The 16,517-nt window shown below is 42.0% G+C and overlaps 1 protein-coding gene across 1 annotated transcript in view; it reads right to left on the bottom strand.

Annotated features, from left to right (window-relative positions):
- Positions 1-15,964, bottom strand: part of KL (klotho) — a 32,665-nt gene extending 16,701 nt beyond the window's left edge. The window contains exon 1 of the mRNA XM_069969909.1: positions 15,119-15,964. Within this exon, the coding sequence (XP_069826010.1) occupies positions 15,119-15,817 (699 nt within the window). The 5' untranslated portion in view covers positions 15,818-15,964. The remainder of the gene's footprint in view (positions 1-15,118) is intronic.
- Between the last annotated feature and the right edge of the window lie 553 nt (positions 15,965-16,517).

Below are 16,517 nucleotides of genomic sequence, written 5' to 3'. Positions count from 1 at the left end.
AGCGGAACTGTGTGCAAATATACAGACATCTCCTACCCTATGGTTGGGTTGTATATTAGTAGATCCAACATTATTGTAGCCTTTAAAAAGTATGATCCAGCGGCTTTTCATCCTCTGACATTTAGTCTAAGCACTCATAAGGCATAATGCAACCAGATTAGGAAGGCTATCTAAGCATATACAAGATAATGCTTAGTTAAAACTGTATGAATGACTGTTCACTATGGCTGACGAGAGACTGATGGCAGATACCGCTGACCAGTGCCCATGCCTGAGCTGCTGTTCCCCACTTTTCCTGTGTTCCTGTTGCATGTTAGACACCTGAAGTGCGACTGCCACTAAGGGATCCAGCCTGTCCATGTTGAGAGGGACATCGTCTCTACTCAAGCCTGCATTCCATATTCCACAGAGGCACTGACCAGTCTAGTCAGAGGAGCATAACTTGCATCTTGCCGATAGGGCCCCCCTACTCCGCCAAGTTCTGTTTCCAACCACCTTCCAAGTTGGTGCTAAGTACTCCTGCATGCGTTCAATGGATGTTGTGTTACAGCAAGGTCAGATTCTCTGTGAGTATTGGTTTTCTCTCCATCACACTGCAGCCCCTAAAAGCTGTAAAGACCCTTGTCAGTAGAGTCCAATACTTACTGGACAGTGCTCCTCAAGAAGTTGCCCTGCATCATCACCTTAATCCACCGGAAGCCTGATCTCACCAGTAACCTAAGTCAGAGACTGCTTATCACTAAAGTCCAGGTCTTCTAAGCTCTCAGGTAACCTGCATATAGCAGAAGAACTTTATCTTTAGGGTGCATTCAAACGTAACGGATCTGCAGCGAGATCCGCTGCGGATCCCTGCTCTGTACACTATGGGCAGACAAAATCGCAGCGGGAAGCACACCCCGCTGTGAGTATGTCCGCAGCGCACCCTGTTAACCCCCCCACCCCCACCCCCGCCGCCGGAGCATATACATCACCTGGTCCCCGCTCCGGCTTGCTTCGGAGCTCCTGGCACATCCTGCTTGGCCAATCAGTGCGCTTTCCCGCCAAGCGGGACGTGAAGACGCCGGGAGCCCCAAAGCAAGCTAGAGCGGGGACCAGGTGATGTATACACTCTGGCGGCAGTGGGGGTTAACGGTCGGGCTGCTGACAAACTCGCAGTGGGATGTTCAGCGAGAAATCTGCTGCGGATCCGTTATGTGTGAATGCACCTTAAAGGGAATTACCTGAGAGAACCACTCCCAAGCTAAACTTGCCTTGTAAACAAGGATTATAAACTGTCCAAGCAATAGAGATAGAGGGCAACCACCGCTCAATGTGACACAGGGGGCGAGTACTTGCAAATATTCACTGGTGTGGTTCCACATGAACAAGGTAGGTGGTGCACACTCCCAAAATGCTTAGCACAAGTCTTGCACATGATTAAAAAAGATTGCTGCACTCACCAAAAAGTCCTTAGGTTGATGCTTTATGAAGGCGAACAGCAGAGTAAAAAAAAGCATAACAAATGGCAAGCGACGGCCGTTTCACGTATCAACGCATCTTCTGGCTTACACATGTAAAATGCGTTGATACGTGCAGCGGCAGTCGCTTGCTATTTTTTATGCAGTTTTTTACTCTGCTGTTGGCCTTAATAAAGCATCAACCTAAGGACTTTTTGGTGAGTGCAGCAATCTTTTTTACTCATGTGCAAGGATTATAAACTATAAACTTTTGGCTGTATCCTTCTACAGTTTTCCTCTGACTCCTTGTGCTTGAGGTCACCCGCCAGAACATTGTAGAAATTTTATTGGTCTACAATGCATTTTAACACCCATCTGGTATACTGGTTACTATACAAACAAGTCAAATACCAATAAAAGTAAACCGTATCACCAGTACATGTGTATTTCAGTACTTTTTCAAAAGAAAAGTATGGAGAAATTTTGATCCTGGGCTCCTGGGCTACCCGATTCTAATTCTTTATGGGCATTTCAACTAATGAGCCTTGAAATGAGTTTCTAACCTTTACAACTAACAGCATATCACTAGGTTATTCCATTTTTTGTTGATCAGTAGAGATGAGCGCAACTTGAGCATGTTGGAGTCCGATCGTTCGACATTTGAAGCCCAGTTGAATGCAGCCCTAAGGTGTCCTGTAAAATAGGCATGCTTAATAGTGTGTTTACACAGACAGATTATCTGACAGATTATTGAAGCCAAAGCCAGGAATGGATTTGAGAAGAGGAAAAATCTCAGTCTTTCCTTCATGACCTGTTCCCTGTTTATAGTCTGTTCCTGGGTTTGGATTAAAAAATCTGTCAGATAAATCTCTCTGTGTGAACGCACCATAAGTTGTGGTCATCTCTCGGTAGGAATCCAAATGCCCGGACACTTACCGATTCCCGCACAAAGAGGATTGTTAGGTACCTAGACAACTATACATTTAGCTCAGTAGAAAAAAAAAATCCACATTTTTTATTAGCATAGTGTCTGGAGCCATGCACAAAAACAAAATTGTATTAATGTCTTTATAGTCGAATTTGAAGCCATAGCACAATACCTTGAATGTAACATTATATGGGTGCAGCCAGACCCCTGACCAATCAGCACAGTCATGACATTTCTAAAGTTTTTCAAGTCACAGGTATGTTTTAATCATTAACATTTCTTCTATGTCTACATTATGTTGCCATAATTTGGTAAATGTTACAAGCAGCATTTTTAATTTTTCCAAAACATTCCCTAAACCTATTTTACATAAGAAATCCCCATAAACACCCATTACAAACTCTTCAAAATGACATTTAGGCATGGTCAAATGTTCATGTGTTCTCTATGGGTAATGTAGATGTGGGACGGTGAAATCTCATCACGCCCAACCCCTATGCCCACTGACATCTTATTTTGGTGGAGATTCGAGAGACCCATATACACTATATACAGTATAAAGGGTATGGGGACCTTAAAGGGGTACTCCGGGGGGGATTTCAAATCAACAAGTCAATTAGAAAAGTCCAACAACACCAAACATAAACGTATGTAGAGAGTCCTTTGTGATAGTAGATATAGGACGCACGCCAGGAACATCCAGCAATATGCAGTAGTCAAAAAATACGGTGAAGTTTATTTAAGCAACATACACAGTGGCAATGTTTAGACCAATGAGGGTCTTGCTCATGCCCCCTTGAGAAAGACCCTCAGGGGTTGAAAATTATTGCCACTTTGTATGTTGATTAAATAAACTTCACCATATTTTTTGACTACTGGATATTGCTGAATCCCTTCATTGCTGGATTTTAAATCAACTGATGGCAGAAAGTTATACAGATTTTTTAATTTATTTCCAGTACTCATCAGCTTTTGTATGTCCTGCATGAAATGGTTTATTCATGATAGGAACTGTCCAGAACAGGAGAAGCTTTCAATCGGGATTTGCTACTGCTCTGGACAGTTCCTGTTACAGACAGAGGTGGCAGCAGAGAGCAGGAGAGTAGGGATTTATAAATACATGTAATTCACATATCTGTATAACTTTCTGACACTGATTTGAAAACATTATTTTCCACTCTATGGGAATGCTCTAACACTGTAATGAAATGTGCGTTCCTGTGGCTGACATCACTGCCTTTACAGATTAACCAGCTAAGTAAATCATCAAATCCGTCTGCGATTAAGTATAGAACAAACGGCACAAAACAAGACTTTGAATAAAAAATTGTTGTATAAGAGACTGTGGACAGGCCACATACATACATACATACATACATACATACATACATACATCTAACCTTACAGTCCTGTTTTAGCACCTGCTACCTGAACTGCGGGTGGGAAGAGGAGGCAAGAGACGGCCATTGTCATTGTCCTTTATTTTCTTTTTACTCTTATCCGTAGGGCAGTCTGGATGGATTTCATAGGAAATTTGTTCTGATGGTACTGCATATGTCATCAATAATAACAATACTGCAAAGCTAAATAAAGACATCCATCCACTAATAACATATAATGAGGAAATATACACTGACGAGTCAAGACATTACAGACACCAATTGGAACAAACACTTTTCGATTCTTTACCATGAGTATATAATATTTCATTCAAATGTCATGATATCCTTTCCTATCTCTGGTTTAAAGGAGAAGTCTAGATTTATAAAATTAGTCAGCTGGTAGGGGGGGACATAATAAACAATTGTGACTTACCACTCCCAGTGCCTCTGCAGCGCTGGATTGCCGCTCCAGGACCCCACCGCGGGGCTCTGGGATCTCCTACAGCTGGAACTTTATGAACCAGTTGATGGACAGCCAACTCATCCAATCAGTGACTGGGGCTGGACACCACTGCAGTCACTGATTAGCTGACGGGGAAATCCATCAGCCAGGTCGGGTATCTTCCCCCAAGTTGTGATATCAGAACTTGGGGAAATTGCCTTTTGGCGGGGATCCCAGAGCCTGTGATAGGGCACTTCGGGGGCATGAGGAGAGGTAGGTGGAGATTTTTTTTATTATGTTCCCCACTACCCTACTACGGCCCTGCCGGCTGAAAATTTTAAGAAAATAGCCAGACTTTAAGCCATGTTGTAGCCAAGGATGTGTCCACTTTGCAGTTGTGTTATGCACTGTATATTAGATGCAAAAGTGGTAAATGCTGAACCGTGGGTGGGAAGATGAGATAATAATAATAATAATAATAATAATAATAATAATAATAATAATAATAATATCAGAACTCATTTACCACTTTTGCAACTAATATACAGTGCATAACAGAACTGCAAAGTGGACACATCCTTGGCTACAACATGGCTTAAAGTCTGGCTATTTTCTTTAATTTTTCAGCCGGCAGGGGTAGTGGGGAACATAATAAAAAAAAAAATCACCACCTACCTCTCCTCGTGCCCCCGAAGTGCCACATCACAGGCTCTGGCATCCCCGCCAAAAGGCAATGTAAATGTATACACACTGAACACTGCAGCATCTAATCAAGCAGAAAATGCTAAGGAACATTTTTTTTCCTTTAAAATCAACAGATGCCAACAGAGTGGATAAGTGGTGAGACCTACTCTGTGGCTGGCAGCTCTCTATATATATCAACTTATATACAGATGACTAGGACCGCTTACATGACTGCTTAGCTTGGAATAAGCATAGAATTAAGATTAATAAATGAACTACTAGCTACTTACTTCTATTAAAAATTCTTCATTCTTCCAGTAATTATCAGCTGCTGTATGTCCTGCAGGAAGTGGTGTATTCTTTCCAGTCTGATACAGTGCTCTCTGCTGCCACTTCTGTCCATGACGGGAACTTTCCAATCAATAGCAAATGCCCATAGAAAACCTCTCCTGCTCCATGCTGGAATGAATACACCACTTCCTACAGGACATACAGCAGCTGATGATTACTGGAAGACTGGAGAATTTGTAATAGAAGTAAATTTGAAATCTCTGGTACTTTCTGGCACCAGTGGATTTGAAAGATTTTTTTTCTTTGCTGAAGTAACCCTTTAACCCCATAATGACCGCAGGTGTATATTTATGCCCTGTGGTCATTAAAGCGACTCTGTAGCCACAATCTGACCCCCCCTTCCCCCCAAACCACTTGTACCTGGTTTCAATCCAAAATCTGTCCTGCGGTCCGTTTGGCAGGTGAAGCAGTTATTGTCATAAAAAATTACTTAGTAATGCTCCAGGCAGATTGCCTCCTATTACCACCTGTGTTATCACAGCACATGGGCTCGATCATTAAGACACCTGTGCAATGTTCAAACAGGAGCAAATGTTCCAGTGGCATTCCTAATGGTGAAGAGGGTGGGGAGGAGGGACGGAGGGGTGGTGCAAAGTTAGGGCACAGATACGCCCGTGGGGCACGGGGCTGCAATTTTAAAAGTATTTTTTTATGACAATAACTGCATCACCTGCCGAACGGACCCCAGAACAGATCTTGGATTAAAAGCAGCTATCCGAAGGTACAAGTGGTTTGGGGGGGTCAGATTGTGGGTACAGAGACGCTTTAAGGGAGTTCAGAGCGGGGCCGCGCGGCGACCCCGCTTTGAACTGCCGCAGTCCCGCGGCTATTAGTGGGCACAGTCCGATCGCTGTGTCCGCTAATTAAGTATTTAAAGTTGACGGCTGCATCTGAATACTTACTGCAGCCGTTCCCTAGTGGTCTAGTGGGGGGATCACCACCCCGCGATTTTTTTGCGGAGGAGCGATCCCCGCGTCTGGTGCCCGCTGGGGTCTGCGCTGTAATGGTGCTAATCCCTAATTCTATTGCTTTTGGCTGCAGCACCCGAAAACAATAGAGCACAGATCTAATGGATCTATGCAGTATAACTATACTGCATAGATCTCTATTAAGGATCAGTGTGCATATACTAGAAGTCCCTCAGGGAGAAAAACCCAAACCCCAGGGGGGCTTCTAGTATATGTGTGTAAAAAAAAAAATTTTTTATATTAATAAATAATCCCCTCCCCTAGTAAAAGTTTGAATCACCCCCCTATTCGCATTTTATAAAGAAATAAACATGTTTGGTATCGCCAAACTTTGCGTAATCGCCCAAACTATTAATTAATCACATTCCTGATCTCGCAAGGTAAATGGCGTAAGCGCAAAAAAATCCCAAAGTGTGCATTTTTGGTTGCATCAAATCCATAAAAATTGTAATAAAAAGCGATCAAAAAGCAGCATATGCGCAATCAAGGTACCGATAGAAAGAACACATCATGGCGCAAAAAATGACACTTCACACAACCCCATAGACGCTATAAGCGCTATAAGCCTGGGAATAGAGCGATTTTAAGGAACATATATTTGTTAAAAATGGTTTCAATTTTTTACAAGCCATCACATACAAGAAAAGTTATACGTTACATATCGTTGTAATCGTAACGATTTGAGGAACATATAACAAGTCAATTTTACCCCAGGGTAAACACACATTTATTTTTTCCTGCTTTTGCAGCATACTTTATGAACAAATTCAGCCTGTCTTTAAAGGGTTAATTACTAATTTAATAGTACAGGCAATTTTAAGAAACTTTGTAATTGGGTTTATTAGGCAAAAATGCCTTTATCTGCATGTAAAAAGCTTTTTCCCAGGTCCCCCCTCCTCTCCTTTCTGTTATCCACTGCTCATTATCAGGAAATCTCGACTGTTTTTTCATCAGTCGGATCTGTCTGTTCTATGGAGGGGGATGGGTAAGGAGCGAGATTAGTGGGCAGCTAAGAGCCGAGCAGGGGATAACACAGCAGGGGAGCTATTCAGAGCCCTATTCAGAGGTCAGAGAGGTCAGTGGTGACTCAGAGGAGAGAGCCCGTGATGTGAATGTAAATTAACTCTTTGTTGTCCTGTTTTGCTGCCTCTACTTTCTCTCTCCATAGGAAAACCATGAAGATGGAGGAGAGCTTCAAACTGCTTTTTCATGATAAAAATTCATTTTTCAGCTAATAAACCCAATTACAAAGTTTCTTAATATCGCCTGTACTATTGATTTCTGCAATAAAAATTTTAACGACAGTGACACTTTAAACTATATATGAATCTGCTTATTGGCTCCTTGTATTCTATGATACACATCCTATAAATTGACTATCTTTTAAATGTAACGCAGAAGTTACTGCCACTATCCTTCTGTGCAGGTACATAGTCAGCACAATGTGATATATACACATAGAAGAAGAATAGAGGAGCATTACCAAAACGCAATTAAGGGAAATTGATCTAGTAGTTTCAATGTAATCAGCAGGGACACATAATAAATTATCTGACAATCTTGGGAACATTATGTTCTTAATTAATGCTGCACGTAATACTGTAGCTTCATGAGCCTATGCAGCATGGCTTATGGACAGTATAATAAGGAGGTATTATTCTGCACCATTCCCATTTCCCCTTTCCAGCACTGTGTCGAAGTGCACTACAGATCCCAGCATGATCTACACTACTTAGCATTGAAAAAAATAACCAATGATGGTATTTGACATGTAGCTTAGTATTAGGTGGTGTTGTATATGGATTGTTTACTGTAATTTACTCCACGTTTTAGAGATCAAAGATAGAAAATGAGCCGCTCACTCAGCAAATGGTTGAATATTTCAGTTTATTGCCTGATCATGGCGTGGCTAAATTATTTTATGTGGCCAAATGATGCTAAGAGTCTGCAATAAAACTAGATTACATTACTGTGACAAGGCGAGCTCCGCAGCCACCAGGGCAAGCATTAGGTGACTGTACCGCTCGGCTGCCTTTACCTTAATAAGGTTATGCAGATAAGCGGAAAATGTGTAGAACATACAATAAAGGTCATCTCACAACAAATAACATTTCAGGTGTCTTAAAGGGATAAATTACAGAAACAACATGCTGTTCAAACATAGAGGTGTCAGAACGAGTATAAAGAAAAACTGGGATATGCATAGTTTATGTCATAAAGAATCCCCAGTCCCCTCCAGCCTGGATAGATTATGTAAGTCCCATAGAGAGTTAAAGAGGTACTCAGGAGAAAAACTAGTTCTTAGGTCAATTGATGGCACAAAGTTAGGGTGGTATTACACGTGCCGATGGGGGCCCGATAATACCTGCTGGATCGGCGCTCGTTTACTGGGCCTATTACACGGCCTGATAATCGTCTAACAAGAGCTGCAAGGACATAGTTACCGATGTCCTTGCAGCCCTTGCTTAAACTATATACATTACCTATCCACGCTCCAGGGCTGCTCCTGTGGTTCGCTTCTTCCCAGGTCCCGCGTGCTCTAGCTTCAGAGCGGCCTGTCAGCTGAGAGGCCACTCAGCCAATCACAGGCCGCGACCTTCTGACCCTTGTTTCTGCCTACAGTGCAGTATGGGCCTCGTTTTTTTACACCATGATTTTTTATTAGTACCTGGTGCTAAAGGGGGGAACAAAATTCCAGAAATGCCACAATCACAATTTGACGGCAGCACCTAAGGGGGTTAAACTACAAGGATTGAAGCATGAGAGTTAGAGCAGGGGCCTTGCTCTCATGCAGCATCCAAGTGTCCTTGATATTATGCACAGAAGACCAGAGCCAGGAAACTTCTGCCCCGCCGACAAAAGACATATTGTGGTCATTAAGGGTTAAATTAGAAAAATTAGCATAAAATTTTTAGTTTTCCTATGTGGTTTGTATAAGCAATCATTCAATGTGAATTCTATCATTACTGTTGGCAGTTTTGGAAACCATATTAGTCTAGTTAAACATGAAAATGTCTTTATACTAATTTCCTTCATAAAATGACACAAAGAATGTAAAGGAAAAACACTATTAAAGTCTTCAAACTGCAAATATTTTATGGGTTGAAAATACTATCCAGGATTAGGGTTATCCAGTATTAGAAGAACATGGCCACTTCCGGACACAGCACCACCATGGTCCTCAGTTGTATGTGGTATTGCAGCTCAGGTCCATTGAAGTGAATGGATTAGAGTTATAATCCCATATAAAATCTGAAGACAGATGTGGTGCTTTTTTTGGAAGAAAACAACTATGGTTTTCTAATCATGGATAACCCCTTTAAGGGAGGACTACATCTGATTCAAACTGCCTTAAATGTTATCCAAAACTTTGAGAACTTTGTCCACAATTAAAACGCTTGACTACCTTTAAATTGCAAAGTTCATTTTTTTTTTCAGTTTTTCTGCTTATTTCTGCTTTGCATGGTGACTGTTTCTGAAGTGTTTTTGTTTCCCCATTTCATTGTGCATATGGCTAGGATACTGATGACATCACATCTAATGTTGGGGAAACCCCTTTCAGGCCGGTTTCGCAAAGGCATACTATATGTCCATATTATCTTTTTCTGTGCACAGTATTACAAAACTAATAATAATCTATAAGGATATTTTCATAGGCATTTAAAACACAGCCATATTTTTTAAAAATTCAGCATTCTCTACTTTCATTTGTTTTGTGGAATCCATATTGCATTCATATTTTTACTAATTTTGCATCTGAGTTTCGAGGTTTGATTTAACTTTCTGTTTAGAAGGTAGCCCATCAGTCTTTACAGTGCAACATATGGATGCAATACTAAATTACTGATGACATACTAATGCTGTGAAAGACATCTGTATTTCAGATCCATATTGCCATAAGCAGGCATAAAAGGAATCTGTCCCAGGAATCTGCAGTTTTGAGCCCTCTAACCTGCTCATAGTCCTATACAGATCCTACATAGAGATGAGCGAACCTTGAGCATGCTCGAGTCCATCTGAACCCGAGCGTTCGGCATTTGATTAGCAGTGGCTGCTGAACTTGGATAAAGCTCGAGCATGCTCGAGGTTTGCTCATCTCTAATCCTACACATTTCGAAGCATCGGACAAGTCGTACACCTAATATATGTATACCGATACTTGTACGCCGGTCTTCATTAATCCCCTCTTTGTGTTGTAGCCATACAAATTGCATGACCAAGAAAAATATTTGATGCCCTGGCTCCCATAATGGTAAGTATCCAGGGGGCGGGGTCTTCTATTTAAGTGTCCACAGCTCTCTGTATTTAGAGCTACCTTGGACCCTCCTCTCTTCTATAATTGGCAGTTTTTGCATCCAATCAGGAGGTCACTAGTATTGCTGTCATAGTTTGGAGGAGGGACGGAGGAAGCTCTTAGTATAGAGAGTCAAGGGCACCTAAGAAGAGCCTACCTCCTGGACACTTACTGTAGCAGAGGCCAGGACTGTAAAATATATAATTCTCATTCATACAGGTTACATGACTACAATAGAGTGTGTCATTACCTTACTCTTCCTAGTCTTTGTATTACGCCAGTGGTCAGAACTCTAAGTACCAAGTTAGACATAACAGATTTTAAAAGACCATGTGGGATATGCAATATGGTGACATAAGAATAAAAATACAAATGTAATGCCTTCTCATTATAACAGATAACATTTGTGAACTCCTTGTGTTACCCAACTGGTTTGACTTTGGTCCAAATTCAAGAGTGCAGTCTAAGAAGCCCCTTGGTTTTCACCCTTGAACCTACTCCAAGATGTAGAAACTAGACTTAGCTGCAGAAGCTAGGAGGTCATCACCCCAAGAAAGGTCCTGCTGTGGGTAGCGGCTGGCCCAACAGGCACCAAACACCGTTCACACGTAGCAAAAGCGATGGAATTCTCCACCGTGGAATACCGCCAGCCTCCCTGTCATGACAGTCTATGGGAGGCTCGCGTGCCTCCTCTCTCGGCGCTGAAGAATGAACATGTTCATTCTGCCACTTTTGCTACCTGTGAACGTAGCCAAAGGGTTAGGCAAAAAAGCAGATATGGGTAGAGATGTAGGTTGTAGGCAGGCAGAAAAGCTGTGTAGTCAAAGATGGACCAAATGATTGTGGCAGGCAACTGAATTTGATGGTCAACAGTCTAGGCCATGCACAGGAGAGGAAATATGTATGGAACAGAGGGTCAGGCGGAGTCTAGAGATCATACACAGAATAAAGAATGCTATGGCAGAAAACCTACATGGAACACTAGAGAATCTAGGAACCTAGGAGGTGTGGGTACTGCAGCACCTGTTAGTAGCCTCTCTCCAACCCATAGCCGTATAGCTGGTGCAGGCAATAGCCCTTAGTCATCTAGGGACCTCCTGAGCCGTTTGTGTTGTGACCCACAGTCCACCATACCCAAGCAAGAGACTGCTGCTGCAGTTTTACTGTTTTGCTGCAAGTATTTTGCCGTCCATGTTTGTGTAACCAACGGTCTCTTACAGAGACACTAACCCCCAAGCGCTAATAGAAAAATGTAAAGTGACTGCAACCAACAAGTTAGTTGTGCCTCTTCCTGCAGAATATAAATAGCCTTGTGTTATACAGATAGCATCTGCAACTTTCCTGTTGGATAATTGGCCTCCAAAAAGCCTAGGCCCCCCTATGACTTATATTGGGGTCTGTCAGGTTGCTGTTAGGGTTTTGAGAAAATACGCCATTCTTAATATCAAACATATTTGAACATAATTCTGATATAAATGAAGAAAAGTTAAAAAAAAATGATAACAAAGTTAACCTTCTATATTCTAACATTGTTATACTGTAGTCTTGTATGATGACATCAGATTCTGGTCGGTCACCCCATTTATTATGCGCAACCTCTGCGTACTGAACAGATCAATAGTCTATGTATTTATGATCCATCAGAGACACCAAGCATAAAACATGAATAATATCCTCATATTCTTTATCACAGAGATTTAGGAGTATAAGAATAGAGAGGATGAAGAGCAACAAGTGAAAGAATAAAATCACAGAAATCAGGAACACATTGCTGAGAAGTCTGAAGACTGGGAGACATTCCTGGAAGAAATAAGTCTTGTACGGTCATCTTGAGACATAAGTGACTTGACGCCACATGATAATAATAGAGTACTAATAACAGTGGTTAGTACAGTAGTATACGGGATGGTTTCATGGTGCATGTGGATGAAACACCTCCCACATACAAGCAATGGTAGCACGACCTTGGAGGTAAAACCGTGGTGCCACCTGCAAAATTGGGCAGCGATTGACCTCAGGAAGCAGGCAGGGTTTTATCCATATGCAATAGCTATACTAAGGGCGTAACCTTAGAAAAAAATACACATAAATGAAAGGAATTATGCTTGCATGGCTATGTAATTTATATCACACCAAGGCATCTGCACAATGCAGTAAATATAATATGGGCAAACTTTTACAGTGTTAGGCTATTGTTCACACACTGTACAAACATGATTAATTTTAATTGTAGGTAGTGTTAAAAAAAATGGCCGTCCTTGGCAGAACAGTCTTGGCGGAACATGGCGGAACAGCCTAAAGACCCTTTATAAGGCACACAAAACAGCTTGGCCGGACCACGCTGATCAGCACTTGTTTGCGTCTATACACAGCCCTATATCAGGCCATGTAAAAGACCATAAATCAGTTGTTATATGCTGACAATTCCCTTCTTTATGTTCTGGCATACATAAGGGTCCTTTTACATGCAGCGATCTTTGGCCATTCACAGCCACAAGCAAGTGCCGATCACCATGATGGTGCCTTTAAGGTCCAATTAAAGAAGCAATTCACAAAAACTTTTTATTGGCTCCTCCACCACTAGGCGCTGGCACGTATACTCACCACAGGTGATTGGTGGCTTCGCACGCTCACGACATCTGCTGCTGTGACCCCTCTTCTGTCTCCTGTGATTAAACGCTGAAAGTTATATGCTCCCATAGAGAATGCATTGTAAAGCATGAATTCTGGCGTTCAATCACAGGAGACAGAAGAGGGGTCCCAGCAGCGGATGACGTGAGAGCGTGCTGGATTTGAACGAAGCCGCGCCGCAGGACACCAATCACCTGTGGTGAGTATACGCACCAACGCCTAGCGGGGGGGGGGGGCAATTGCAAACTGCTTCTTTAATCATGCGACCTGGTCACGCAAACAATCGTTGTATCGTTTGTGCGGCCATTAACATTCATTGTCTCCTGTTTACAATGAGAGATGTGCAACCAATAACCATACATTTTACTGATTCAGAAAAGATCCAATCAGCCAATAAGCAGGTGTTACCTGATCGCTGACACCTTTACATGAGCCGATTATCCGCTAAGTGAGCGTTTCTAGGAACACTCGCTGCTGATAATCGACCCATGTAAATGGATCTTGAGGCTCTGTTCACACTGCTGTTGGTGTTGTAATTTGGTTATAAACAAAAACTACGTTGCAGTGCTGGATCCATCTTATTGCCTTACAATGGAGTCCTTTGGGCTCTGCCATCGTATCCAATATTTTAATTATGAGAATTGCCCATCATGCTACTACACCGTTCTTACTTTCACTACCATGACTTATAGTTTGATAAATAACATTAAGTGTGAAACGTTTTGCATTTGCGTAAAGGTTTTCTCCTGTTTTAGCCATTGTTGATGTTACAGGCTTTGGAATACAGTCCCTATATTTCAGTAGTACATAGTACATAGCAGTTGTTATTTTCTCACTTATTTTACGCCCTGACTACACTGGGACCATTACGCCGGTGCCCACAGAGCAGTATCTGTACCGTCCTGTTATATACACTGTGACGCACACACTTTGTATGTAGGTGGAGGAATAATTGCTCTATATGCCACATTTGTGCTGTATATACAACACTGCGATCTCTAGAGCTGCAGCCTCCCAATACCAACTGTAAAAGACCACAACTCATAGAGAAGAAAGTTACGGCACCTCACACTCCGTCTTCTATGGTCTTCCTCTCGCCCTTCCATTAATCCCCCATATCCTCATGTCCTGGTTGCTTGGAGACTGCAGTCATATTCCGGAGCGATTGCTGCAGATTATTAGTGATTTGTCCCAACATATCTGCATCTTGTCTTTTGTGCATATTGATCACTATAATAAACTCCAGTATCCCAGATCATATTAGAATTTGCTACTAAAATTGTAAAAAGTCACGGAATCTGTTGGCGCTATATAAATAAAAATTTTTTATTATTATTCATCCTTCAGATTAGATCTGCTCTAGATGGTATTCTCACCAGTCATTACAGTTATAAGAATTTCATATGCATAACAGAGAACATCAGCCACCATTTACCTCCTGTCATACTAGATTATTATATTGCCTGTTTATAAAATAATAAGAATAATAATGATCAAATAGATAATAGACGGATAGATAGATAGATAGATAGATAGATAGATAGATAGGAGATAGATAGACAGACAGACAGACAGATAGATAGGAGATAGATAGATAGATAGATAGATAGGAGATAGATAGACAGACAGACAGACAGACAGATAGATAGGAGATAGATAGATAGATAGATAGATAGATAGGAGATAGATAGATAGATAGATACAGAGACAGATATGATAGATAGATAGATAGATAGATAGCTAGATAGATAGATAGATAGGAGATAGATATATAGATAGATAGATAGATAGATAGATAGATAGATAGATAGGAGATAGATATATAGATAGATAGATAGATAGATAGATAGATAGATAGATAGATAGATAGATAGATAGAGACAGATAGATGATAGCAGTACTGCCCCCTGCTATCCTTACTATTAAACTTTATCCTGATCTCCAGTTCTCACTATTGCACTCTTCCATATCTTGTCCCTTTAACTCCAGTTCTCCTTCTTACCTTAATGAGATTGTGTCCAGCTTTGTACCCGAGTAACTTCTCTCCTTTAATACCAGGGGGTATACTGCCTGTAGAATATCCATGCCAAGCCACCACATATGGATTGTCAATAGTAATCCAATACTTCACATCTTTTCCAAACAGAATAAAACACGCTTTAGCATAAGCTTCAAAAACTCCCACCATGGACTCGTTGACCCATCCACCATAGACATCCTGTATCCTCTGAGGTAGGTCCCAGTGGTAGAGGGTAACCACAGGTTTTATGCCCATCTCCTTCAACCTGTCGATGAGTGCCCTGTAATAAGTATACCCTGCCTGGCTGGGACCTGCATCAGTCCCATTGGGGAACAACCTGGACCAAGAAATAGAGAATCTGTAATGGGAGACCCCCAGGATCTGGAGAGCTGCTGTGTCCCTATAGAGGTTGTTGTAGCTGTCACTGGCCACATCTCCTGTGGCACGTCCATCCTTGTGGCAATGTGTGTCCCAGATGGAAGGTGCCCTGCCATCCTGCTGCCAGCCACCCTCCACCTGATAAGCAGCTGTGCCCACTGCCCACATAAAGTCCTGGGGGAAGGTGTCATAGAGGAACAAGTTATCTTTAGGGAAAGGCAGCCTTGCAAACCTATGCCATATATTCTCTGCACACCCAGGGAGCCAGCAGCCCAGTGCAAGCCACACCACCAGCACCCTCATGATGAGAGGTCTTCTGAAGAAAGGAGGAGGATGAGACCCTCCAGCTGTCAGCTCTATATATCACCTACCCACCATGAGCTGTTTGCAATGCCCTATAGCAGGAAGGGACTGGCCATTAATAATTAGCTCAAGGAGCTCATCTACTCCAGAGCTTCCTCCTGTGCTGTGAGAAACTGCAATGTTCAGAGCTATATACACACTGACAACAAGTAGCTCCCTGCCTCCTCCTCCTCCTGCACTCCACACTGTGACACACACACTGTAATTACATCCAGGGATGCAGGGGCACACACACTGATAAGGTGCAGCACTAAGCAGGGACAATAGGGGGCACAGCCAGATGAGCAGAGTTCATAGAGTGCACAGGACTCAGCCATGGATGGAAAACATCACACAGTAATAGCTGCAAGTGGAGAGACTATGGGTCAAACAGGTGCAGTGTTTTATTGTAATACAATGTACTTATATATGGGTACAATCTCTGGCGCTCTACAATAGGGGGCCTCCTGTGTTTATGGACACACATCAGATAATGCTCAAAATCCAGGGATGGAAAAAGTGTATGTTATCAGCTAAAAAATTAAATTAGAATAGCTGTTTTAGATCATTTTCAGGATAAGCTGATGTGTTTACATGAGGAGCAGGACTATACACTCACCGGCCACTTTATTAGGTCCACCATGCTAGTAACGGGTTGGAC

The sequence above is a fragment of the Dendropsophus ebraccatus genome, chromosome 5 (genome assembly GCF_027789765.1).
Source record: "Dendropsophus ebraccatus isolate aDenEbr1 chromosome 5, aDenEbr1.pat, whole genome shotgun sequence".
NCBI classification, from domain to species: domain Eukaryota; kingdom Metazoa; phylum Chordata; class Amphibia; order Anura; family Hylidae; genus Dendropsophus; species Dendropsophus ebraccatus.
This window is presented reverse-complemented; position numbering and strand designations above follow the sequence as displayed.